The 27,546-nt window shown below is 32.4% G+C and overlaps 2 protein-coding genes across 3 annotated transcripts; both read left to right on the top strand.

The window, feature by feature from the left end:
• The first annotated feature begins 1,504 nt into the window (after positions 1 to 1,504).
• Positions 1,505 to 10,184, top strand: LOC117681059 (glycine receptor subunit alpha-2-like). Of its 2 annotated transcripts, XM_066074851.1 has the most exons (9): positions 1,505 to 1,650; positions 2,066 to 2,095; positions 2,817 to 2,887; positions 3,030 to 3,097; positions 3,612 to 3,838; positions 5,497 to 5,579; positions 7,106 to 7,255; positions 8,431 to 8,768; positions 9,180 to 10,184. In XM_066074851.1, the coding sequence occupies exons 1-9, from the start codon at positions 1,577 to 1,579 to the stop codon at positions 9,339 to 9,341; spliced, it is 1,203 nt and encodes a 400-aa protein (XP_065930923.1). In that variant the 5' UTR covers positions 1,505 to 1,576; the 3' UTR covers positions 9,342 to 10,184. The 2 variants fall into 2 exon arrangements, with proteins under 2 accessions (XP_065930923.1, XP_034299974.2); XM_034444083.2 differs by lacking the exon at positions 2,066 to 2,095 and having other exon boundaries at positions 9,180 to 10,183.
• Positions 10,185 to 14,291: 4,107 nt separating this feature from the next.
• On the top strand, positions 14,292 to 26,964 carry LOC105327475 (glycine receptor subunit alpha-2). The gene is made up of 8 exons (XM_011427978.4): positions 14,292 to 14,513; positions 18,293 to 18,363; positions 19,359 to 19,426; positions 20,116 to 20,342; positions 22,452 to 22,534; positions 23,806 to 23,964; positions 24,554 to 24,897; positions 25,181 to 26,964. The coding sequence occupies exons 1-8, from the start codon at positions 14,431 to 14,433 to the stop codon at positions 25,376 to 25,378; spliced, it is 1,233 nt and encodes a 410-aa protein (XP_011426280.1). The 5' UTR covers positions 14,292 to 14,430; the 3' UTR covers positions 25,379 to 26,964.
• Positions 26,965 to 27,546: the final 582 nt, after the last annotated feature.

The following is a 27,546-nucleotide window of genomic DNA, read 5'->3' as shown; positions in this document are numbered from 1 at the left end:
AAAGTTAATATGCATCTAATCCGCTGATTCTTGTGCTAATACAGTGTATTGAAGAAAAATTAAGAGCGAGCTTTCGTTTAAACACCAAGGACAAATCATTTTTATCAATGTTAATTGTTTATAGAATTTAATTCTCTTTGAGTATGAACTGATAATTTGTATACGATAATTACTTACACAGAATATTTTGTTATATTTTCTTTAACTTATGTATTGAAACCATGAATTGCATCATTTTTTAAATGGCTGAAATTCCTTGTCATGGTGTCTAATCCACTAGCAAATGTAAAAATTCTTTGTCATGGTGTCTCTATAAGGAGCGATGGTTGAAACTCCTTGTTAACATGTCTGATATATATGTGGTAGGTATGTAAGTTGTAATGATTTTTGTGAATGATTGAAACTATTCAAAACCATTCATTATAGACTTTCCTCTATACAACGTATCTTGTTAAATATTCTTTTGATATTTCTTTTCCTACTGCCACCCTACTTCTCATTTTTGAAAGCACGTTTTATTTCCTGTGGATATTTTCATCTGTATCTGAATATTTCCGGTAACCCATGCTTTGATTTCCATTATATAGTGCGTCTTATATCAGGCTGTCTCTCTCTCTTGACATACGCTATATTTTTGGTATATTGTGCTTTGTTTTTCTCCTCATGAATCGTTTGATTTTCTCTTATAGATACTTCTTTCAATTTAATCTGAAACACTTTTTTATTTGCTTAATAGAAAACTACATGGTTTCTTTGTTATGTAGCCGGTAGAAATTCTGGGAAGTAAATCGCATTCGCTTGAATTCGCAACAATAAGATCTAGAGATGTAGAGGAAGTCAGCAAGTAAGCAAGTTAAAAGAAACTTTGTGTATTTTTGGCTTTTTTAGGCTTATCAATGTAATCCTTACTAGAAACAACATAGCTATTCTTTTCTGATGAGGATAGAGCTCTACAAATTATAATATTATACATTATAGCCTCTTGTTTAAACAGAAATTGAATTGTATTTGTTATGTAGCATCCAGGTAATGGTTTCAGGTTTTCATATTCATTGTTTTAGATTTCATTTGTACATATGCCCATTGACACTGTGTATGTTTAATATTTTCTGTATACTGTGAGAATACACTGCAAACGTATTGTTATGGCCATAGGCATCCATAATCCGACAATAACAACGGGATTCTTCTGTACTTTCTTTGATCATTAAATGTTTTAAAATTGTTATCTCACAAGCTTTATTCTGAATTCTCCATCCGCTTTAAAACAAAGTTTTTCTACTTTAACATTCAACACCAAATAGTCTATAAAATCATAACTACTGTAAACACTTGAAATAAAATGAATATTTCAGAAGAATGGGTCGGTTAACTTGTTGGTTTACCAATAATTTCAACATAAAAGGTTGTATGTAAGTGCGTTAATGTGTTTCCTAAAGATTCTAAATTCATGTTGTTCCCTTTTAAGCTTCCTTGTTTGCTTCACACATAAAAACACAGCAATTTGTTAAACTCTTTAAAATCCTGTTACATAAGGCGCTGACTCCTAATGATCTGACCAACAGCTACAACAAGGATGAACACTCTCTTCACCAGTCTGTGGATTGTTCTTTTGCTGGGTCGCCTGGTCAGGTCCCAGCAGCTGCAGAGGTATGATTACTTGATTCCAGCTTTTATAAAGTCTTTTCCCCCTGATGCATGATATAGATAACAATGAATCTAAAGTAATAAAAGGATAGCGTTATGTCTTTGTATAAATGTATGGGTTGTTGTATGCGACCTCAGTTAAAAACGATTTTATCAGAAAAAATTACACCAATTTTCATTTTTTTAATAAAGATGAAAGGAATATGATTTATGTTAACCTTTCTTTACACGTATAAAGCAAAATAAAATGAATGGATTATAAATGCGCCTTACAACATATCTCGAATCTTTTTTTTTTATAAATTATGTAAACGTTTCATTTATTACGTACATGAAATGATGAAAGAGTACAAGCATCAGACGAACTTCTTGTAGTACTTTCTGCTTTATATATCTTGTATTCTCGCATCGCATGGAGGACACTCATCCTGTGCTTAATGAAATCGATGTAAGTAGTCTTATTTTTTTTGTTTTATCATAAAGTCAACGTTGATTTGGTTTCTCAAGGTTTCATAACCAAGAATACAAACTAAAATTCTGCAAGTTTACATCAACTTAACTATGCGGGACAAATCTTTTTTTATGACCAAGGTCAACTATTCTGTCGCAGCAATACACGCAACAAGCTTGATATTTCTGACGTGGCTTACATTGTTACTCCCCTAGCTTTCCAAAATTGTCAATTTCGTATCCTGGTTTTACGATATCAAATAAACATTGCTAATTGATTAATGATTGATTGTAACTAAAGTGCATTGACTATTTATTTGAAATCATTCACCTCCTGATTTATTATTGATATGTGTCCTATTTGTGACAAATTAAATTGTGTTGTTGACAAAAAAATTACATCTATATGGTGCCCCAAACCCATTTTCAACTAACTCTTTATAATATCTCTCCTAACATATATTACTCTTAGTTGAGAATCTACACGTTAGTAGAACTGTTACATATACATATTTAACAATACAACTGGGTCAACCTTGACCTGTCCTAGAATTGCCATGTGTCGCGAAGACCTTTAGGGCTGAGTTCACTGCTGCATTTTATTCAACAACGCTTAAGATATAATATATTAAACATTTGTTTGATAAGCAGGTTTAGAGTCCCATATCAATAATAAAGCTGTATACAAAAACATTTAATATTACTGTGGTACATTTCAGAAGGGATATTTTGAATCATCTACTGAACAGCTCAACATATGACGCTGGAATTGCACCTGACTACGAAAAAGGTAGCTATATATATTGGTGTGTTTTAGTCAAAGAAGGCCCTATATCAACATTTGATAAAACCTTTAAATTGCGATATAGAACCAATTTTAATTGGTTGATATGTACAATCATGTAACAAGGATGTTATTATATTGTTTGTAGATGTGGCAACGGAGGTTGATGTTCAGCTTGAAATAACAAGTATCGACTCCATTAGTGCCATATCCATGGTATGAAAGTGTGAATAATTCGGTTTTATACTAACGCAAAAGTGCAATTAATATCCAATATAAGCTAAATACTTTTTTTGAGAAATAACTGTATGATCCTGTTTTTTGTGTCTTTATTTGGAACATTTTATTTTATTTTATTATCAAAAACATCAAAGCAGGCGTTGTGGCATTTATTAATTCAAATACGACGATTAACGTGTCATTTCTACTTTAATAGTATGGCATATTTTTATATATATATATACTGCATGACACTTTGCTTGAAGCTCTTAGGTTGATTAAGGCTATGGTTGCCCCATTTGAAACGTTTATAAAATGATTTTTTTTTATATAATACGGCACAATTGTGTAAAGATGTATCACAAGTAAAATCTGTTATAACAATTGTCTGAGTCCCATAAAGATAGTACACACTATATACGTTATTTAAGAAATAATAAGGATTAACACCGACACAATTAATGTCACAATTCATCTTTCTGATTCTTCAACCTTCACCATTCTGTTACAGGATTACTCAATGAACGTGTTTTTGCGACAGACATGGAGAGACTCTCGCCTCAACTTCTCTCATATCAGCAACATCAGTGTCCTAGAACTGGACCAGAGGCGTATTGGTGACGTGTGGATCCCTGACCTCTTCTTCAAGAATGAGAAAAGCGCCAGCTTCCACACCATCACGGTCCCAAACAAACTTCTCCACATCTACAACAACGGTTCCGTCATCTACAGCATCAGGTCGGACATGCCTCTGTCTATATATGACCCTTACTGAATTCAACACCAAGTGAAAATCACCCCAACTCCCATTTTTACCGTTAATTAATGTGCGTTATTAGCTCACCTGAAGTGAAGGTTCAAATGAGCTTTTCTGATCACCTGTTGTCCGTCGTCCGTCTGTAAACTTTTCATACTTTTCATTTCTTCTCTAAAACCACTGGGCCAAATTTAACCAAACTTAATAGAAAGCATCCTTATAGTATGGGGATTCTAAATAAAATAATTTAAGATGGAGATAATTACGAAGCTGTGAGTATAGGGTATGTGTTTTTAAAAATCTTCTTCTCAAGAACAACTAAACGAAATGCGAATATTTACACCAAAGATTGTATTGATAGTAAATTCTAAATTGTAAAATTCGTGACCCTCGGACCAAAACTTGGACCCAAGTCGAGGTTCAAAGTTTAACATAGAAATACGTAGGGAGAAAAGTTTTAAAAAATTCTTCTCGAGAACCACAGCACCAGAAATGCCATTATTTAACCAAAAGCTAAAATATACAATAAAATATGGTGGCCCCCAGATAAAAATGGGGTCCGTGGTGAGGTTCAAGAAACTACAATGCTTCAATTTGGGAGATTACTATGTAAGCATCCTTAAATAATGAAGATTCTAAATCAACAACGCTGTGCCCACTGGACTAATATTGGGGCCCCGAGACGGGTTCAAAGTTTAACATAGAAATGTATATTATGAAAAATGTTTAAAAAAATTATTTTTGAGAACTACAAAGCTACAGTTTGTGAGATTACTGTGCAAGCATCCTGAGATAGTGTAGATTCGAAATTGTTAAAGCCAACAATAATCCACGGACCAATACTGGGGCCCCAGAAAGGGGTTCCAAGATTAAAATAGAAATAGCATATGCTACGAAATAGAATGTTGCAAGGAACTGTTGTTCAGGTGAGCGATGTGGCCTATGGGCCTTTTGTTTTTCTAACAATTCTGTAAATGCATTCACTGTACATCAAATTTAAAACATCATAGATAAATTATTAAATAAATTTGGAAAACGTTAAAGAAGATGAATAACATTACTAAAAATGCACGCTTCGTAGTAACATTATTGCATTCAACATTTTTCGAGTGTAGTTAAAGTAAGACAGTGTGTATTACTATCAAGTATTCCATAACAAGTGTTGGTCTAGAGTTGAATGTTTTTTTAAGAGATTTCGTCTCTTTTGCTGCCATGTCTGTATCACCGAGCCTGCAGTTCAGGCGAGATGAGACACCTTGAAGCCAAAGCATTGTTCTAAACCTTTCAAACATTATAAGGACACAATATCAAATACTAAGTACCTCATAAAGTTTAATAATCGAAATAGAAGATTTTTGATAACTTTACTCAAGAATATGACCAATAGTTTTCTTTTCTGTTGTTGTTACAACTATTCTTATAGTATGTGCATTTATAATTTAGAGTTAAAGTTTGGTTATACCGACCACCTTTTTCAAAATGAGAGAATGTTGTTTAATAATTTGAAATATCCATATCTTTTGAACAACAAGATTGCTTTACAGAAAAATCATCAATGCAAACAATAATATTTTTATATAAAGACTATTTTAGATTAAATTATTCAACAATTAAACTTTTTGGTAATTCTTATTTACAGATTATCATTAACTCTGTCTTGTATGATGGATCTTCGATATTTTCCAATGGACGACCAGACCTGTTATATTTTCCTGGAAAGTTGTAAGTGTTGAAAGCAAAAAAGCAACAACGTGTAAGATACTGTTTAATAGTGGTTTAATATCTGCTCAGAATGAATAAAGATGAAATTGTTTAAAAGCAACAACGTGTAATGTCGTTTTTAATAGTGGTGTAATACCTGCTCAGAATGAAAAAAAGATAAAATTGTTCAGGGTAGTGAAACATTATCGTTCAGATCCGAGCTATCCACAAACATTGCATGGCACATATTGATTTTTTAGTATATTTATGGATCGTATCAAGCTAAATATTTGACAATGATTATTATAAAAAGTAAAACATGGTCACTTTTGATTTGATCTTAATATGAGGACTTTATGAGAATATTAAGTCGCTTGCATCGCATCGTAAAGTCCCAAATGTAACATTGTATTTTCTAACAATTTCCCTATATATTTCTAATCTGAACTCCGAAAATTTTTGGGGCCACCGTTGTGGACAGGGATCACAGTTTGCACAGTTCAAAATCTACACTATATTAGAATACGTGCAAAGTTAATCCACAAATTATAACATTGTGAGAATTAAATGTTTTCATGTAAAACTTCAAACCCTCTTTTGGTACCAAAATTGGTCCGATGGTCACGGTTTTTACAATTTCAAATCTATATTATTTGAAGGTGATCATTGCATAGTAGAATCACTTATTGTAGCATTAAATCTATATTGGACTTTCAACCCCTCTTGAGGACTCATTATTGGTCTGGATGTCAGAATTTTAGCAATTTAGATTTTTTGTTTACTATTAATATAACCCTTGTTATAAATATTGGTATTTCTGATGCAGTGGTTTCTCGGAAAGTAATTTCAAGCAACACACTACTTTTACTGTTGTAACAACGGTCATACAGATCAAAAGATGGCGTTTAAGCATTTCAAAACGCTGTTGAATAAGATTTCGGGGAAAACAAGAGATTGTTGTTCTTTTCATTTTGGATTTTTTTTCGAAACACAGTAGGTTTATTATATGAAACAAACCCTGACTGTGTCATTTGGCACAATAAGTCCATTAGCTATGTGAACAAGAAAAAGTTTTATCAGAAATTAAATTACCTAAATCTTTAATTACGCAGTGCTTTTGCTATTTAAAGGTAAGTAATTACTAATTAACAATGAGAACGTTTCCTCAACGACGAATCATGAACCTGTTTAATATTGCTTGACATCGATGGCTGTTTTACGTTTATGGAACGGAGAAAATTTAAGATAAAACATGTAAACACCTTTTATTTATTGCGATGAAATAAACATTTCTGAATTTAGGAGAGGCTAAACATTAATTCCTAAAATTCCTAAAAAAAAAATTAAAAGAATGTTCTAAAAGTATTTATTTTAAAATAATTGATAAGTACAGAGAAAGTTTATTTTGCTTGAAAAATAAAACTGCATAACGATCGCAAGTTTAAGTAATAATAATTTCAAATTATTATTACATGAATTATGCTGACACGTTTATACTTATGAAAAGAATTGAACAGAATGATGATGTACAAGTTTTTGAGTTGCAGATGCTTACTCTAAAGAGAACGTTGCCTTGAGGTGGAATCCCAAAGAACCGGTTATTTTTAAACTTGACGATAACGACGAACAGAGGCTACCTCAGTTCTATTTCTACAAACCACTGGAGACCAAGGGCGGTTCTAACGTCAACTCGTTTAGTAAGTCTTATGTTGTCGTGTTAGTTCAGTTGTGACGTGTTATTCAGATTACGCTTGTCTTTTGTCATAAGCATAATACAGAATGGCACGACACTCATTGTGTATTTAGGTACAGTACTATTTAATTAAAGCATTTGATCTATCAAAAAGCTATCAAATCATTCTGTATCAATAACTTCAACCGGACAATAAATATTTGCTAAATAAATTAAAATTTGAGGAGTTTCGTTTTTTGACATAAAATTATATGACAATAGATAAGAAGGAAAACAATTTGAAATATTTGTCATTTGACTTGATCTTCGTTAAAATTTGATAAAACAAAACGCTTAATATAGATATAGAATTGATTATCGTTCTTTGATATCACACCAGAGCATATCAATAGTAAACAATCTAAAGAGCAGTGCTGTATATTAGCTCAAATTACAATGATACAATTACAAAGCTCATAATGAATATAGAACTAGTCATGTAAATTTACTATTTGTGTAAAGCACACCTAATTAAGGATTTTTAGCTGGAAAGGATAATTTATCTTCTAGCTATTACAAGTTGACCGCCCATCATACACATAATAGTCAGAAATTCCCTTCTTTTTGGTTGCCGTTGATGTTATTTTTGACAGTTTATAATTACAATCACATTCATTCTACTTTCTTTCGGGTTTGTTAAATCGATTGGATACAAGTAACATCATATAATTATCAAAACGTACAGTTTTATAGAAGAAAAAAAAACGGAACAATTTCAATTATCAAACACATTAGATGTACTTTTGTTTTAAAATTACTTCATTTATATTAGATGCATCAATTTTTTAATATGTCTGGTTAGTTATCAATGTTGTTGTTTCCGTTCTAAAATCATGGGGACATTTTGGTATGTCAACACATTAATGAAACTTGCTTTGACCAAATGTAAACATTCAACTCTTCTAAACATATATGAATTATTCTATTAAATGCTTTTTTCCTGCGTTTAATTTTGTTCCCTGTTTCTTGTTGGGAATGATGTATTAGTCTGTTTTAAAAACTAACAAGGAAGTGAGGTTGGTTGGTCTGGAGTCTTCGGTGTTTTAGAGTTTACTCCTCTTTATTTAATCCTAGAAAAAAGAGGATACCTTGCTCTTTCATCATTACATGGGTCAAGAAATTTTTATACTTCAATTCCAGATATAGAGTTTTCCTGTCTCGAAGCCAAACTGTTCATTCAAAGAAATTTGGGATTATACATGTCACACGTGTTTATTCCAAGCATGATGATTGTCATCCTTTCCTGGCTCTCGTTTTGGATTCACTTGGATCATGTTCCCGCGAGGGTTTCGCTAGGAGTCATCTGTGTGCTCACTATGACAACGCAGAGTTCCGGCATACGGTCTTCTCTTCCGGTTTTGTCTTACATAAAGGCCATTGATATCTGGTTGGCTGCTGGACTTTTGTTTGTATTTGCCGCTTTATTGGAATACGCTTATATAAACGTTCACACAAGAAAACATTGCAAACAAGCTAAGGTACCTTACTCTAATACCAATAATTATAATGATAACTCACAACATGATAATACCCTAAACGTATAATAGGCGTTTATGATATTGACTTTAAAAAGTAAATTATAAACCGATTCTTCAATTTAATAGCATTAATTAATATAAGTAAAATAGTTTTTGTAGGACACTCAGCAATGACTTTTTTTGAGTCAGCTCAAAAACTGCCGAAATAAATTCAAGGTGAAATAAAAGATACGTTTACAGTAAACTTGGAAAAACGAAAATCAAAGTAAAGAAATCGAGTTTTTTAAAGAATTTAAAATCCAGATAAAGTCAAACCACATTTTCAAAAAAAAACAAAACAAGAAGAACAGATTCCTTGTTAAATATGTTTGCTTGTTCATTAAAGATTAACTGATTGTCGAATTATTATAGGACAATAAGAAAGATGGAAAAAGCATGCAGATTGCGGAACCACAACCGAAGAAAGATTTCATGGACCGAGCTCGACGAGTTGATAGAGTGTCAAGAATTGTATTTCCTCTCTGCTATGTTGTATTCAATCTTGTTTTTTGGGTTTTCTACCTTGCAAAATAATTGATTTTAGTTTTCGCAGTGAAACTCTATCAAGACATTTGTTTTATTGCTCAATATTCCCGACTGCATTACATATAAATATTTGTGGACTGTCATCGTCATTATTGTCATTATTACACTGAACGATATCAGTTGCATCACTTCTCACCATGTAAATTTCAAGTTTTCGCACGTGATTCTTCAATTCAGTTTCTAAACAAGGTTGGCTCTTGTGTCTCTCTGTGGAGATGAAATGTATCTCTAATTTATTTATAAATCCAATTTAATATCATGCACTTTCTAATATGTTTCACATCAAATCAACTGTGTTTGTGTTATATATTTGTTTTCAAGTGTTTATGTGATTTTTGAAAAGTAATAAAGAATAATGTGATTTTGAGAAGTAATAAAGAATAATATTTTGAATTCAATAACAATGAAAGGTTTTCATTTTAAAGCCTTTGCTTTGGGTGTGTTTAAAAGTCAAATGGAAGCTACGCTAATTACAAATACTTATAAATATCGAGAAAATATAACAGTGCTATGTAAAAACATTTTTTTTCTCACACACCACGGATTTTTATTAATCAATTAAAAATCAATATTGTAACAACTTATTTTTTTATGAGCTGCATTTTACGTGAATTAAATGAAATATCTATTCTTAAAAGATAGTACTATTTGAATGCCTTGAAACGTAAAAGCTGTCTACTTCACAAGCAGACTGACGTTAACTTGCATTATTTTACCTGACGTTACAATTTCGGTGGCCAACTTAAGTTTACGTTGCACATGCTTTTGCACTTTACAGTAAAATACCATGTATTTTTCCCTTTTAAAAATGTTTTGATTCCATTTATAAAATTGAACATAATTAACAATTACTGATAAAAATATTAAATTTTATCTCTCTTGATCTGAAGACTCAATCTGTATCTACTGCGATATATGTCAAGGGTAGGCGGAATTTGTCACCTATACGTAAATGAGATTTCCCTGCACCGGGTGTTTATTTCATTATTTCAAAATATATGCATTCTTAAATGTGTTTTATAAACTTTGTGAAATAAAAGTTATAATTGACAGTTTGTAGTATCCCTTTTCTTAATTTTAACTTGTATGTTGTTCGAATTCCAAATAGACGTCTTTTGAATATTTGTATCAGTGCTATATTTGGAAGGAATTACCACAAGTTTGACAAAATAACGTCAACTTCCGTCTACTCGTTAGCGTTTTGTCGTATACCTAAAACAGTAGATGCAGATTGGGGAATGATTTTTATTAATAACAGATGTAATGCACCGTTTTGGTTGAATCAGTTGTAAGCTAAAATTTTGAAGAACCGATTAGAAGACGAAGGATCGCAAACAATTTTTATCGATGAATTTTAACTCAAAATTTCACCTGATGTGACAGTGTGAAATAAATGCAAGATGACAGCGATGGGTACATATACCTGTGCATTATTAGATATAGGGTATTTAGTTTTATTATGGGAACAATCTATAACGCCAGATGCCTGTGACTTTATAATATATATGTCTATTCTTATAAGATACAAGTGTATAAATATAGATACCAGAGCTGTCAGATTCGGCGCTGGTGTCAGCTCAATCGTCTCTTTTCATTTGCTCTTGTCCTCTCAGTGTACAGGTATTTATCTATTTTTTTATTACGACCAAGTGGCTCAATTTGATTTCACTTTTATACATTGTTCCTGAAAGTGTTGAATAAAGTTGTCTAACATTAACCGTTTGGAGAGAGAGAGAGAGAGAGAGAGAGAGAGAACCAAGTACATCAGAGCACTAGATGATACACAAGTAATTCTGTATGGAGGTCCTGACAATCAAATTGATTGCAGAATTTCAATACTTGATTAAAGTTCCATCAAAATGAAAAAATTGTCCCATTAAAAATTGAAACTTTTCGTACACGATTTTTGTTTTGCAATGGAACTAAATAATCATTACATAAGACGAAACTGTACAATTGCGCAAAATTTTTTGTTTCTAGCTACAAGATTAAAATTGGAAAAAAAGCCATTGATTGAGGTCACTGTTCTATCTTGCGTCTAAAACAAGGATCTGATATTGACGCATAAAATGCGAGCATACAGGAATGAGGCGATTAATGGAATCTAGTCTTACCCCCCGTGTATTATGGTAATATTCATGGTAGATGTAATTGGTGCCACATGGGTATTTTTTGAATTGGCGGGAAGAGGGGACAGATCAGGTAAGATCTGCTTTGTGCCGCCTGCTGTTTTGTAATTTGAATGAGTCAAAAAAAAAATATGAACACACACGATTGCCATAAGACAATTGCTATTGTAGCTTGTTCCAAATAGAATCGTACTTGCGTATTAGCGAAATATAAATGTAGGACAAAGCAAACCTTCTCTACATCGCTTGAGATATTGTTGTTTTCTAGTATTAAAAATCGATATTTCTATATTTTACACTCTTGATATGTACAACTGTTGCGTGTTTTCTCGCCACTTTACAAATGTTCGTTTTTATTGAATATAAAACATAAAAGAACATAAAAAGGTAGCATCTAGCATTTTGGATGTAACAGGTGGGTGATATTTGAGATTTTATGAGATTTTGTATAATTCTTATCTGATTGGAATTTTCTTGCATGTCAACATAATTATGTTGCATGTTGACATAATTATCTTGCATGTCAACATAGTTGATAGAAAAATAACTTGCACACAAGGGGCAGAGATATGTCACAATACGAATAAGCAAAGGGTGTTCAGTATTATTATATTTAGATCAGTGGCGTAGCTACATTGGAGCACTGTAAGCTCGTGCTTACAAGTTAATTTCTTAATCTCAGTGAAATTGTAACTTTTTCATTGCAAATTCCGACGACATTTTGTGTTTGTGTGGGCACACTTCTCCTGAAGCATACCGACCTTTGGAAAACTAAAGAAAGCAAAATATAAACCGCGTATATTTTCAAAATGCGAGTATGTTTTTAATTGTCAAATCAGGTCACATTCGAAATATCGTTGGGTTTTTTTTAATTGACAGAATTAAATTTTGTTCTACCTGTAAACGTTTTAAAAATACTTTTTCATAAATAATTTAAAGGGGCATGGTCACGATTTTGGTCAAATTTTATTTTTCTGTTTTTATTATTTGCAATGCTTTAGGAATGCATTTCTAATGATCAAATTAAATTTGGGTGCCAGTCGTTGATTTTTAAGCAAGATACAGGGCTCACAATTCTTGGTCATGTAAACAAGGTTCGTGCCCTGTTTTTGTTTACATAGGTTCAATATACCAGGAAAATATCTATTTTAAAGCTGGTTTGTCTATCTTATTATTCATTTAAAGCATAAATAAATAGTTCCTAACGATTAGCACATTTATTTCAGGTCGAAAACTGGAATTATCACTTCAACATTCGAAATGTAAACAAACGCTTTGTTTTCATAGCGAAGAATTGTAAGCTCTGTAACTCGCTTATAACTCATCAAATGACACTCAAATTTTGGTTGCCTATTAAATATGCCTTACTAAAGCATTGTAAACATTAAAATCGAAAAAATAATTTTTGACCAAAATCGTGACCATGTCCCTATAAGACCCTGTACGTAAATGGAAATAAGAATCTTTAAAAAAAATAAAAATTGAAATTTTCCTAGTTTAACATATTCTGACCATTGCAACAGGGTAATTTTTTTTATAATAACCATATACAAATATTTAAGGGCAATAAACTATAATCACGATGACCTCAAGGGTACCGAAGTATCCCTTTCAAAAACATAACTTTTCATAATCTTTCTTCTCCCCAATCAAAAGATTAAACTTTTTTTCCTCTGCATTTTTTTTTCTTTTTATCTTAATGTTTTCCCTCTCTAACCATTTTTCTGAAATTTAACTTAAAATCGTCATTTTGTGCATTGTTCTCCCCTGTTACCATGACAACGGGACCACATGGCAACAATTTCTTCTCTATGTATCAATGCATTTCAATCTATAGTGTAGACACTGTTGGCTATGAGTGGTTTTTTTTTGGTTTTTTGGTTTTTTACATGATAATGTATTGTTAATAAATCATTACATATTATAAATTAGATGCTACTTAGATTTCAAATTAGAATACCTTTCTTAAACAATAAACAGTAAATTTTATTTAAATCTGCTTTTGTGTATCTGTAATAGACGAAAATAGATGTTTATGTTCTTTATCAGTATATAATGGACGTTCCTTATGCTAATATTAAATTCAGTCTGGTTGGCTGGATTGCTATGGCATACGCATTTACAATAAAATACTTCTGCACGATATTCTTCATTGTTATTCATCAAAGTATTCCGTGAAGACTTGAGATCTTACTGTTCCAATTTAATACTGTTATTCGCACACAATTCCATCTGTAATCATGAAATTCGTTTTCTCCTTTCTCTGCATTATAATTCAACAAACCGGCTCTAATCGGTATCAGTTTCACTGATGTTTGCAGTATGATTTCCATCGATTTCGCTGCTGAAGACGCTTTCTGTAAGGGTTTTATTTTCGTACCAAACGGCTAAGTCTTCACCGGAACTTAATGACTAGTTTATAGTGCGAGAAAATCCATTATGTATAAGATAAAACTGCACCATTATTTACATATTCTCTTATATTTTTGATCAGCTGTTTATCATCACAAGATAGACATCAAACTATCGACACAAATTCCCGTACACGCTGTCACTTGATGAACATTCATAAGACAGACGAACAAATAGACAGACATAGAAAAGCAGACCAAAATAAACGTTGAAGGATCTTCAATAAATTAAATTAAACTTCAAAGTAATTTACATGTGTGATTTTAATTAAAAAGGAACCCATATATTACTGATTATCCAATTAGGTTAAAGCCATCTTAATGAACTTTTCCGTCTATTAACTCTCACTTGCTCTCACACATACCTCTGTCACTGTTGCACCATCAGTAGGTTACACAGTATGCAACACAATCTACTTGACAGTTCGGTCGATCGGAAACAACAGGGCATCGTTCCATTAATACTCGAGTGGTGGATTGAAGCAGGCAGCGAGCTACTGCTGTGGCTGATGCCAGTAGTACTCAGTACCCCAGAAAATGTACACCCAGGGCACGACCAGTGTCTGTACTATCCTAATATGTCTGACCGCTGTACCAGAGGTTTACTGCGAAATGGCGAGGTAGGTGTTCTTTTATATTTACCCTTAGCGTTATTTTTTCATTTTTGAGCTCAACTGGGTTTATTTTTTTTTCATTGATGCATAGTAATATCAAATAGATGTGAAGTGTTAAAATCGCTTTTAAAAAATATTCTGTTTGTCTTGGGTAGTTAACATGTGTGCTAAAGTTATAGCAGCATCAATAATATTGATAACACAAAGTTGTCTGTATATGTTTATCAATGTGATAAACAAGTAGCTAAACTTTGAATTATCTTTTTGACAGTATGCATGTAGATAATAGATTATGCCACTAACAGTACCGTTCCCGACACATTGGGCTTAAACATTACATTTCTTACATAGAGAGTTGTGGTGAACAAACAACATGGACTCTCTTTGGATTTTTACAGGGTTGTACCCTAGGGATTTTTGAGTGGTAAGGAATTTCCTGTTTACCTGTGATGCACCCAGTAAATATCGATCATTACATTTAATCTTAGCATCAATAAACAATGAGACATAAGTTGAAACGGGTGCGAGTTCATCTTTTAGGTTCAGGGATTTATTGATAGTAATATTGGAGCAAAATTCTTACTATTCGAAAAAACATCGCTTATTGGTAACCAGTTTTTCAAAAAAAATTTACCCCACCGTATCCCCCTTTCATTTATCTCTAAGCGTTTCTAACGCGTTTCTAACGAGACCAGCATTCAGCAAGATGAAATCATAGACTATTGAATTTAAAAAAAACATCACTAAGTCTTAACAAGTTTTTTGAAGAAAAAAAATCTTTAACTAGATCTTGGGATACTAAAACATGTTCATTTCACGTCAATCAAGTAAGGACATTATAATACAGAAAATTGTTATCCATAAGGCCAAAAAAAACTGACGTTAAGTTTACATAGAAAGGGTAGTGTTGTGACAGTGTTTACTTTTTGCAAATGAAATGATTCTATACATGTGCCTCACTACTAAAGTTGGGCAATGAAGGTTTTTTCGGTTGTTTTAGCAAGTAAGTTTTTTAATGACCTGTGAGGATTGATACAAGAGTCGCCCATTTTATGGTCTCAGTTACACCTCATCGGATAACGCTAATGGACGCCACAAAGACTCCAGACTTTCCACTCAGTTCCTTTTGTGCCCGTTTAAGTTCTCCTTTTTTTCGGTGAATACGTGTCACGTCTAGGGAGGTTCGAGAAATCCGTTCTATTATAAGGACGTTCTAACTTGGAGCGTACTTCCCCGGACAAATTATTTTACGGTTGTTATCCGTTTTGTGTTCTCCAATATTGTTAAGCGGCCTTTGCTTTACGGCTTCTAAACAGTGACTGCGACAACTCTTATACGACAAAGACTTTCGTCAGTGGACACGATTGGATTGTGTTCTATTACTTTTTTTCTGCCCTTGGACGACCATGTGTTATCCAGACAGGCGTGACCGGATGCCGATGTTTGTAGCGTTTTGTTTTGTTTGATATCGTGAATAAACTTAACAATCAATTCTAATGTTAATTTATTATAATGCAATCAAACAAGTACAATCGGCTTTAAAAATTAATGTATATAATTAGTCAAAGTGACTTAAAATACGTTTGCTAATCAAATAACCAAGATACTTGTTATTTATCCTTTGGGTGTTTTAAACTGCGATGGTTATGATAACATTGCAAGTTAGAACATTTAAAAAGCTAAGTTTAAAGTGTAAAAATATGATTTTAGTACGTTAAAGAGAATATAAAATGTTACTGATAGATCTGACTTAAAGTATGTTTAATGAATTATTCAAGTTTCACAAAATTTTCCATTTGCAAACAAATATATATGCAGATGATAAATTATTCATTAGTATTCATCGACAGTAGCCTACCAATCATCATATTCTTTTATGTCTTACGCATTTTGATTATACTATTCAATTAAACACTATAAACATTGTAAGCGAAGCATCATTTCGCATCTGTTTGCACTCAAAGCTAAGATGTTGGTATTTTCCTTGCTTTTGATCTTTTGGTGTATTACTTGGATATAATACCTTCATTTGCAAACATGGCCAATTCAAAATCGACAATTTTGTCAACAAACACAACTTGGAGAACATCGACAATATCACAGCATAACAAATAAATGTTTCGTGGACACACTGCTAGCAATGTGTTGGGTCTTTGCCTGATGTTTGCAAAAATGGCTGATCATTTATGAAATTATATAACCATAATGACCAAATATAACATTTTATTCTTGATTTTCGCTAAAACACTTTTCAGGTTATTTCATTTTGGGGAATAATTTTTATATTGATATTCTCAAGTTCGTTGAAAGTGGTCTTATACACTTCTTACTAAAAATTTTAAATTTTGTTCTTAAAATTAAATCAGTATTACTAATTCACATATTTCAATTAGTCCATGATAATCAAAAAATTGTTAATAAGTAAACGACAGCACTAATAATTATCATAATCAAACAATTATCAAACAATTACAATTCTGTATACATAAATCCTACGTACTTCACTAAACATTGAACGTTATAGATACTGCTCAACCAATCAAACAAAAACGATTAGAACAGTCATCATCAATTTGTATCACTATAGCACAAGGGTAAAAAGACACTAATTGGTACTTAGACAGTTGCTGAACTTTGATTTTTGGTACTCAGACAGTTGCTGAACTTTGATATGATAGATAATATTTTTTTTCCATGAAAGGCATGCATTTTTCGTCAATAGTTTATTTCATTGGTTTAAGGTACCTCACTACACCTACACTTATACTTTTTAAGACACTACGTCACAAGACGGCGATTTAAACGTTCTTTTTAAACTGTTTATAGCGTTCAGTTGGGTTGTATATCGTTGAAGCTCAGTTGTTAAAATATTGGGCTTCTGCACCGCAGATCATGAGTTCTAATCCGTCTGTTTGTTAATGTTAACTGAATTAAATTTTTGAAAATGTAATTTTTCATTCAAAATTGCATATTTTTTGGCCTATTAGACTTAAATACTTCTTATCCATAATGATATCTATCATAATCAAGTAATTATCTGCTGATTTGAGATTATATTTTACGGTGTAGTGAGCCACCTTAATAAAAATGGCACTTTAATCCTGCATATTTACATGTACCTGTAATGATAGTGTAATGATACGTTTCTTTAATACTGTATATCTATGATGATAACTCTTTTTTATTTTGTAGTCATATTTTATTTATACAGTCATTTGAAGATTCAAGACAGTTGATCAAAAATGTTTCTCAAATTTCAGCATTGGTATTTAATCTGAATAAGCACTAGTACGGGTAATTGAACAAAGAATTTTCAAAACATGTTTTGCATGCCTTAGACATTTACTTTCTCTGCAGAGACCTGTTGTACGTAATCTTAATTATATCTACATCGCTCGCGACCCAGACAGCTCCGTACAGCGTAAACTCACGGGACCTTTGGGGCGAGTTCTTACTTTAACTGTGATACTCCCTAATTCTTTGTGACTGTGCGTGATTCCTTTACCCGGGAGATTCAGGACTTCCACGCTTATGAAATGCAGCTCCCCTCCAATACATCTGTTTGTATAATTGATGTGACACATATGTGGGCCAGTATTGTAAGACAATTAGGCAACTGTACGCAGGTGCCATTACTGTACTGGTTAATTACTTAATCTCCCACACGTGCATGTTATTGTACTGTACTATTGTCTTCAAAAAACACCCTCTAGATTATAAACCGATATAACTGTTGTTTCTTGTCGATACAATAGTCACTAAAAGAAATTATGTTTGTATTGCAGAAGAGATGTCTTGCAGACTCTTCTAAACAACAACTCCTACGACAACCGAATAGCTCCTAATTATGAAGAAGGTAGGTGTTCCTTGGGACAAACAACATTAAGACATAAGATGTGTATATAAACTTCAATAGGATGCTACCGTAGGTCGTTTGAGTTACGAAACATACGCATGCAAGGATAAAGCGTACTTTGTGCATTGACATTTTACTTTGTGTATTCTTATGATACAATTTACGTATAAATTCCTGGCTTAAGACTGGAAATTTTAGGTATAAACCTTATTTGTATGTTGAAATCTTTAATTAGAATGAAGGCATAAGTTTATTTGATGATCTTAAGACGCATGGACCTGTCTTAACCTTATTGCACAACCCAGACATTGATTTTGCGCTTATCGTAGTAAACAACCAGCGAAATAAAATAGAATGGATTGATATTGTAAGATGGTATTTTAGTGGTGCTTTATGATTCCCTCTAGAGTAATGAAATCTGCTTCGAGAAGGTATCTGGCTTTTCTATAAGAACTTATGTGATTGATGAATACATTTCACACAACACGGAACTCGCTAAACAAGAGAGTCTCAGTCGCGCACGGCTAGGTTATTCCGATCGAACCGTTAATTTCAGATATATGTCATGAGAAGAATAATGAATGAGAACTGTTACGATTGAATCGAAATGCAAGATTAAAAATCTGTATTAAACCTTTTATGTTGGAATTACAAGGGGTTGCAAAATAGTAAATGTGACTTACATTAGCAATATTTAGGCTAAGTATTAAATCAAGTTTATTGTCACACTACTAAAAAGGCCAAATTAAAAAGGCATCTCTCAATCATGAAACACTCATACAATTAGCATACTTTAGCTACACGATGAAATGTTTTCGAGAAAATATCTACATTTATAAAAGATCAATAACATCGTCACAATATTTTGATGTAGTCAACATTGCAACATTATTTCGTGTTTAAAAAATTACAGCTGTGCTTTGTTATGTTATATGTTAGCAGTGTTGTGATATCATTCCTTGAAACTAATATCTGACTTTTATATTCATTTACAGACAGAGCCACCAACGTAACCATTAACTTATCAATTATAAGTATCGACTCCATCAATGAAATCTCAATGGTAAAACTTTACATACAAATCTTTTTTTCCATAAAGACCTTGCGATAGGGCCATATATATAAAAATAACTTATTCAAATAAATTCACTTAGCCAAAGACATATTCCATTTGTATCGAATATATTTTTAGAATAGTTACTAGAAGTGTTTTCTTGTTAGAACAACATTGTTCTACTAGGTTTTAAACGGGCATGTCACGATTTAGATCAATTTTTTCCAGTTTTTATTGTCTAGAATACTTCATGAATATTTGATATTCAATTAGAATTTCAGTTCATATATCAAATTTTTATGTTTGTCATATTTTTGTTTATGTTTTGAATGTGAAAGTGAAAATTTCAATTTTAGACCTAAATTGAATGTGATAAACTGTAGGAGGTATTTGTCTATGCTTGAAGCGAATTAGAAACGAAAGAAATCAGAGTATATGGAACGTTTACCTGTATATTGAATCACTGTAAACAAATACAGGACACAAGTCTTGTTTACGCGACGAAGAATTGTGAGTTCTGTATCTTGCTAATACTCTACGACGGACACTTACATTTTGGTTGATCATTAAAAATGCATTTCTAAAGAATTTTTAACAATAAAAAAGAAAAATGAGTTGGACCAAAATCGTGACCATGCCCCTTTAAAAAATTGTATGTGAAATAAAAAAGACAATACATATACTGTATTTTTTCCAAGGACTTTTCCCTGAATCTTTTTCTTTACCAACAATGGGTGGATCCGCGTCTGAATTACACCAAATACAGCGACTTTCCAAACTTGGAGCTGGACCAGAAGATGATAGAAAACGTCTGGGTCCCAGACACTTACTTCCCCAACGAGAAGCAGGCGACCTTCCACACAGTCACTGTAAACAACAAACTGCTCCACATTTACCAGAACGGGACCGTCTTTTACAGTATAAGGTGAGTGGTTACGTCATCAGGTGTAGACAGGTGTTGATCCACATGTACTAGAACCAGGCGGCTCCCTACAGGTCTATATTGATGTGTTATCAACGTGTGTATTTATACTAAAGCTGTTGTAGAATATATCTTATTTGTCTTTATTTGAATATATTATCTCGAGTATCAACCCTTTTAAACGTATGTAAATAAATCCATTGCATGTTGGCGATCAATATCAGACTTTTTTGCAAATGAATTGAAGTTTGTTTTCTCTGGGGACACTGGATCCAGATTCTTGCTGATTGGGTTCAAGTGCACTCCACTACAGTATTAAGTCGATAAAGACCAGTCAAATAGTGTTTTGCTAAAGAACAAAGATAATTAATAATTCATGAGCACAGGTACTGATAAAGTGAAAACCCCTCGCTGTAGACTGCAGTGAGTGATAAGCAGGGATCGAGTTTTGAAGCTCTTTTTTACGTAGCACAATCATGACCTGAAATTGAAAGTATATTATTAAAGGTTCATGAAGTTAGCAAGATGCGATTTTGAAGCTAAGAAATCGTAAAGAAAAAAATCAAATTTAAATAATTTGGTCATCAATAAGGTTACTTTTGTACATACTATTTATATATTTTGTTAATAGTTCTGAAGACACAACCTTATATTCATAGTGAAAATTATCGCAAGTTTAATAATTATTATTCCCAAAATATTTCCTTTCTACATATTTTAATATTTGTTGTAGTTGTAATAAAACATTTCTTCATCAAAATAGTTAAATATTATTTACATTCAAACTGTATATAATATTACTTATCTTGTAATCATACCATATCTTAAGCAAATTGAAGGAGCAATCTAATATAATGGCTATTTTTATTTCCATATTTTAAACAAATATATTTTAAGATATTAGATATTTTAAGATATATATTTCTTGTATATATTTCGCCCAAAAAGTTGATACAGTTTTGAGGTACTCAATAAAATGTTTCAAAAATTTAGACAAATTTCAAAACAGTTAAAAGCAATTTTTCGAAAGTGCAGTTTCTTAAAAGTGCATTTTCTCAAATTGAGACATTATATCCTTTAGTGATGTAATTAGAGACAAATTGCCTGGTAAAATAAGGTTATCAATCCACAATTGTTGGATAAAAACAACACAATATCCATTCTTGAAACAATTTGTTTGTTAAAAGTCAAAAAACAGTAATGACTTACATATCAACCTCTTTATAAAAGGATATTTAATTCGATAATTGTTGGTTTCTGCACGTCTACATATTCAAAAAATTTCAAATGCAATATTCTAGCAAAGGCATTTTTAGATAATTCACATTAAGCCATCAGGTACTGAAAATGCTAAACAAATCACGTAGGGTATTAAAATGATTCTTGCAATAAATACCCTCAGCATCAATTAAAATATTCTTTAACTACATTTTAAGCGTAACTGGCCTTTTCATATATTTTAGGCAATCGGTTTTTAGAACACCTTTGCAAGTTTGTTATTTGCAATTCAAAAGCTAACTGCATTTTACAAAATGTACAATGCATATATTGCATTACTTAACAACCGTCTTGGTAAAAAAAAAACCCCAAACATGCTTTTATGCTCAAGATAATTGGAATTTGGAAAGTTTTAAACTACCACCTTTGTTTATAATGTGATGATTTTTTGCATTTTCATAATTCCATCACCTTATTTCGATGAAATTCGTAACATTTTCACATTAAAACACAATTTAAATCAAATATTTATACATACATTTTGATAGGTTTTTTTTCAACAAAATTGTGCCTTTAGATAATCTGAGAATCGATTTACATTACCTAGTACGAAAATTGTTTCAAACTAAAATAATGATGATTTGTAAAAGAAAACTCGGCTTCATGCAAACAATTGATCGAGAGTTGTCTCTTGAATATAAAAAATGATGTTGATCTTCTAGAGACTGAGTGGTAATTTAGTAAAGAACACCAATGAAATGATATATTCTCTGTAAATCTCTGCAGAAATTAGATTTATACCAAGTTGTCATTAATTAGGAACGAATAAACCCTTGACGTGAACTCTGTAACTTAATTTTAAACCCGTTTCTCTTCTCCTATATTCTCGGCCAGGCTGTCGATGACTCTGACATGTACGATGAAACTTCACAACTTTCCGCTGGATGACCAGGAGTGCACCATTTTCTTGGAGAGCTGTGAGTATTGATCGCCGACAGATTCGTAAGAGAAAACCCCCTTAGAGGTGTTATATCCCACCATTAAGTAGTCACCAAAGAAGAAGCAAAGACAGTTTCCTTAGATAAATGGTCATTCCTTTCGATATTGATTCTTGGTAGGATTTGAACAGTAAAGATAATTTATATCTCCCTGTTGTTCGGAAGGGCCTTGTAAACGTTGTAACAATACTTTGAACTGTACTATGACTCAAAACAATGAAATGTGTGTAAAATCTGTTCGTTAATTGATTTCATTAATACCACTCGTGAAATGGAGGACTTAATGTAAATTAAAAGATTTTAATTCCAAATCTTTAAAATTATATGCATTCGAAAGATTAGTCATGTTTTAATAAAAGAGTTATCTCCCCAGGGCATATCAATTTGAAAAATGTCAGTTATATTTGAATCGGTCTGCAATTTCGAATAAAGAATAACACTTTACATACATAACGAAAACAAAGCTAATTGGAGAAAGTAGCTCCTTCCATTCAACTTTTTCTGTTGTAAATGAAAGTATGCACCAATGATAATTTAGGTCTCAAAGCGAATCACACATTTAACTTTGTAATTTTTCAGATTTAAGATTAATTCTTCAGGCATATTTTTGGTGGGGGTTTTTCCTGAATAATTGCTTCGATGAAAATTAGCTTTCACTGTTTAAACATTACATGGAAGCGCAAGTAAACTTGATCACTGACAATGAGGGCGAAATGCAAAAGGTTTCGACAGAATGACAACTTTGATAGATATTTTTAGAAGTCAGTTTAGTCCCTGAGGGCAGTTCTATTTTATTACAAAGCTCCAAACAATGTGTACAAAGAGACAGTTTGCCCTACAAACCGTATATACGAATTGCATTGGAATTGTACATCTAATGAATTCGTCTCAGCATTGTTTGGGTGTTTCTGCTGGGATTTTACCACATTTCTTAATGAGAACTAGTACTAGAAGTGGCCTAGTTGTTTGCAGTATTTTGGTTTCCACATACTATTCTTTCACTCCGTAATTGGTTTTGGGGTTGGCAGGTCATAAGTGCTGAAACCCAATGAGAAGGCGTGATTGTCAAGTTCATAATAAACCGCAGGCTTCATAAAAATAAAAGCCCTTTTGCATTAATTTATTGGTCATGAAAAAAGTTCCTTGTTGATTTGAAAACCAAGAAGCTCTCTACAAAATTTCATTATTTTCCTTTCACTAATTAAAGGATTAAGTTTTTGGCGTATGCTCACAACGAAATATTCTTGCAGATGCGTACAGCATAGAGAATGTGGTCTTTCATTGGCACAAGAGAGATCCGGTGATTTTGATGAACGCTGACAAAAACGACGAACAGGAGACCCCTCAGTTCTACTTCTATAAACAAATACATACGGGTTCCTGTGAAAAGACCACCTCGTTTGGACCAAGTAAGTTATTTTTTACAGCCACAAACAGCTGGGTATATTGCCAGAGCAGGATCGATACGTGGTAGCTATTTCATCCTTGTCTTGGAAATCACCATAAAGAATTCTAGATATCAAGCTCTGATTCAGCGGCTCTTTTGGTTATGAAATTAAAAAAAAAATATAATAATTTTAAGTTCTCTGGTGATAGTCTAGATATTTTGCCTTCATTTTACCGACTTAAGTCTTTGTCCATAAAGTACTCCTAACTGTATTAACATATCCCTATTTTTAGATATGGTTGTAAAATTCTGGGTATTTTCTTTATTCAACTTTACATCCCCAGGATGTTGTTTCTTTGACTCAATAATTGTTTCTGTCTATTGTTCTTTTTCCCTGTCCGTTTTTGAGCGGTATCATCTATGCACAGAAAATATTGATATGAATTAAAAGATTCCATCTGATGAAAAAAATGATTGATCAAATCCATGAATATTTTCAGAGAAATATTCTTTTTAAATACAAAATATGGAATTGTAACCATTGAATAAGGGTAGAGATTTAATACATTTATCTCTATTATTTCATAACATATTTATACATTGTATTTCAGACAACGAATTTGCATGTCTTCAAGCCAAACTCTTCTTCCGACGAAATTTAGGGTACTATTTGGCCCAGATTTTTGTGCCAAGCATACTTATAGTCATACTCTCTTGGATATCCTTTTGGATTCATGTGGATGCAGTTCCCGCCAGAATCTCGTTAGGAGTTTTGTGTGTACTCACCATGACAACACAGAGTTCCGGTATTAGAAATTCCCTACCACGTGTTTCATACATCAAAGCTATAGATGTGTGGATGTCAATGGGATTAGTGTTTGTGTTTGCTGCCTTACTAGAATATGCTTACATCAACGTGCAGACACGAAGACACGTCAAATATACCTCTATGAAGGTACTTTGTTTTGAACAAATGATCTCTATCATGTCACACTCTCCTGCAACCAAATATTTCCAAACATTTATGTTTGTAGATTAGCTTATTCAGTTCTGGCCGTAAACAAGACTAGTAATACTCTTTTATTTACATTTTGAAACATTGCCTTGAATAATACGTTATTACTTTTTGAATAATATGTTTTTCAAAAGTTGTAATTAAAGGATTTTTTTTCAGTTGTGAAATCCTCAGATTTATTTTTCCTTATTAGATTTAAGAAACATTTTCAATCTTTGTCTAGAATCAACCATCAATGCGAGAAAAGGGTCCTATGCTACCCTCTAATGGGGTACCGGACAGGAGAGAAATCGACTTCCTACAGAGAGCTCGGCAGGTGGACAAGGTGGCTCGTGTCGGGTTCCCGGTCAGTTTTCTGTTATTCAACGTTGTTTTCTGGACATATTACTTGGTACAGCGATATGTAGTAGGCAAGGATTAATTTTTATTTGTTTAAACAAACTTGTTGTCACCTCACAGATCTTTCAAAACAGTTTCCAAATACCAGAGTATGTATTCAAACTCTCTTTTTCCATTTTCTGAATTCTGAATATACATATATTGTATGTACCTGGATGTATTGTATTTTGAATTTTTTTACATCTTGTATAGTACTAGCATCTAGTTCATTTACACATGTCGCTATGTCCATTTATAGACAATAATATAAAGCGAAATAGAGAAAATATATAATATTTTGGATAGTGTGATAAGCTTGCCGATCAAACAAAGATGTAAAATTTAGGTCAAGGATGATGTACTGGATTCCCATGATTACTTTGTGTTGATTCTGTGTAAAACCAGCATTCTAGAACGTATTGCATTCTTACACTAATCTACTTCACACCCCCCCCCCCCGTCCCACTCTTAATATTGGCAAAAGTCACTTCTTTGCTTCATTCTTACATTATAGTTATAGATTTTATCCGTCACAGCTCACCGTTTATTGTTCTCTTGATCGCTTGTTGGAAAACGCATGCTAGTATTAATAATGCAAACGGTTTTCCTCCTGATTGTTTCTATTCATTGTTTTGCAAACAAATTATGCATAGGTATTGTTAAGTTTAATTTACTGTAAGGTTAACCTTTCCGAAATATATGAGAATGCTGCATCAATAATACAAAATCCAGGATCAAAAAGGTTCGGATCCATTGTAATGTTGAAGTGTGGAAGTGTTTGATTTTTCAAGTATGACAAACAGTTGATTTAATATAATGTTGGTGGCATTTCAGAAGGAAGTTCTAAATGGTCAGGTTGGTACAATTGTTGAATGTCTGTATTTCTTCCATATTGAATGCGTTATGGTATACTCAAATCATTCCTTTGTCGTTATAACAAGAGAAGTAATCCAACTTCATAAATGAAAACGTGCACCTCATATCATCATTTGTACAACCATGCATTGGGTATTTTATTGCATACTTAGTAATAAATACAAGTTTTAGGCATATGTAAGACAGATAACATCACGCAACTCGGATCTCTATCACACCCCTTGCAGAAGTCATCTGACTTCTTTTTTCGTGTTGGCATTTGTGCATGTTTACAGACAAAAAATAAACATCTGTTACAGTTGACATTTTTAAGTTCAGTTGAAAACTCTAAATGCTATCAAATGTTTTGGAGCAGTTAACTTTTAAAATCAATTTGTTCAAGTTGATGGGTTTTTTTTAATTCATTTACTAAGTATGTAAGTAAGTATGGTAATAGATGCCCTTTCCTTTTTCCATATCACAGCCTGTATCAGCCCTCAACCAATATCATCCTTTGGCCCTCGGGCTGATATTGGAGTCTAGGGCTGATACATGTGATATAGAAAAGGGTATTAAAATTCACTGATTTGCTTCAAAAGTACTTATCTTTATGTGTATGTTATAAAAATCATTATCATCTTCTTTACCGCCATAATGATCTTTTCACACAACATGTATATATATGTTTATGTATTTAGATTTTTCAGATTTATACGATTTTCTAATTGTACAACATTTATTGAATGCATTGAAAATAAAATAACTTTAATTATATTTTTGTCGGCTTGAGACCATCTTTTACACTAGACCTCCTCGATGGATGCAAGAACAGCATTTCGAAATTCATTTAAGGTGAATGTGCGGCCATATCGTATTTTTGAGGATAAGAATGTAAACATTTTTTGAACTGGCTTGTTTCTGCCCGAAACCGGCCAAAACTGTTGCCAAAAGATACAAAAGGAATAAATACGAAGTCCTACATGTCATTTTGTTTGAAAAGTATGCATATAATAACAGGACAATGCAATCACTTAAAACAGACTGTCGAACTGCGCAGCAACAGACTTATTTTGAAGATTTAAAAATCTGAAAAAAATACTGAAATATTTTTTTATTATCCACATATTTAGCATAACTATCGTTTAAATGCTTTCATAAAATTTGATATAAAATTGGCCCAAGCAGCTATAATCTTTGTTACATATTAATGTCGGGTAACGTTTTTAATCAACGTGTGTTAATTTATTCACCTGATTAACTTAGTTAATAATGTTAGTGTATCTATGAATATTTATATCTCAACAAATTGTTGAGAAAATATCAAGATATTTAAAAAGTTGAGAATCGGATAAAGTA

Source organism: Magallana gigas, chromosome 2 (assembly GCF_963853765.1).
Source record: "Magallana gigas chromosome 2, xbMagGiga1.1, whole genome shotgun sequence".
Classification (NCBI taxonomy): domain Eukaryota; kingdom Metazoa; phylum Mollusca; class Bivalvia; order Ostreida; family Ostreidae; genus Magallana; species Magallana gigas.
This window is presented reverse-complemented; position numbering and strand designations above follow the sequence as displayed.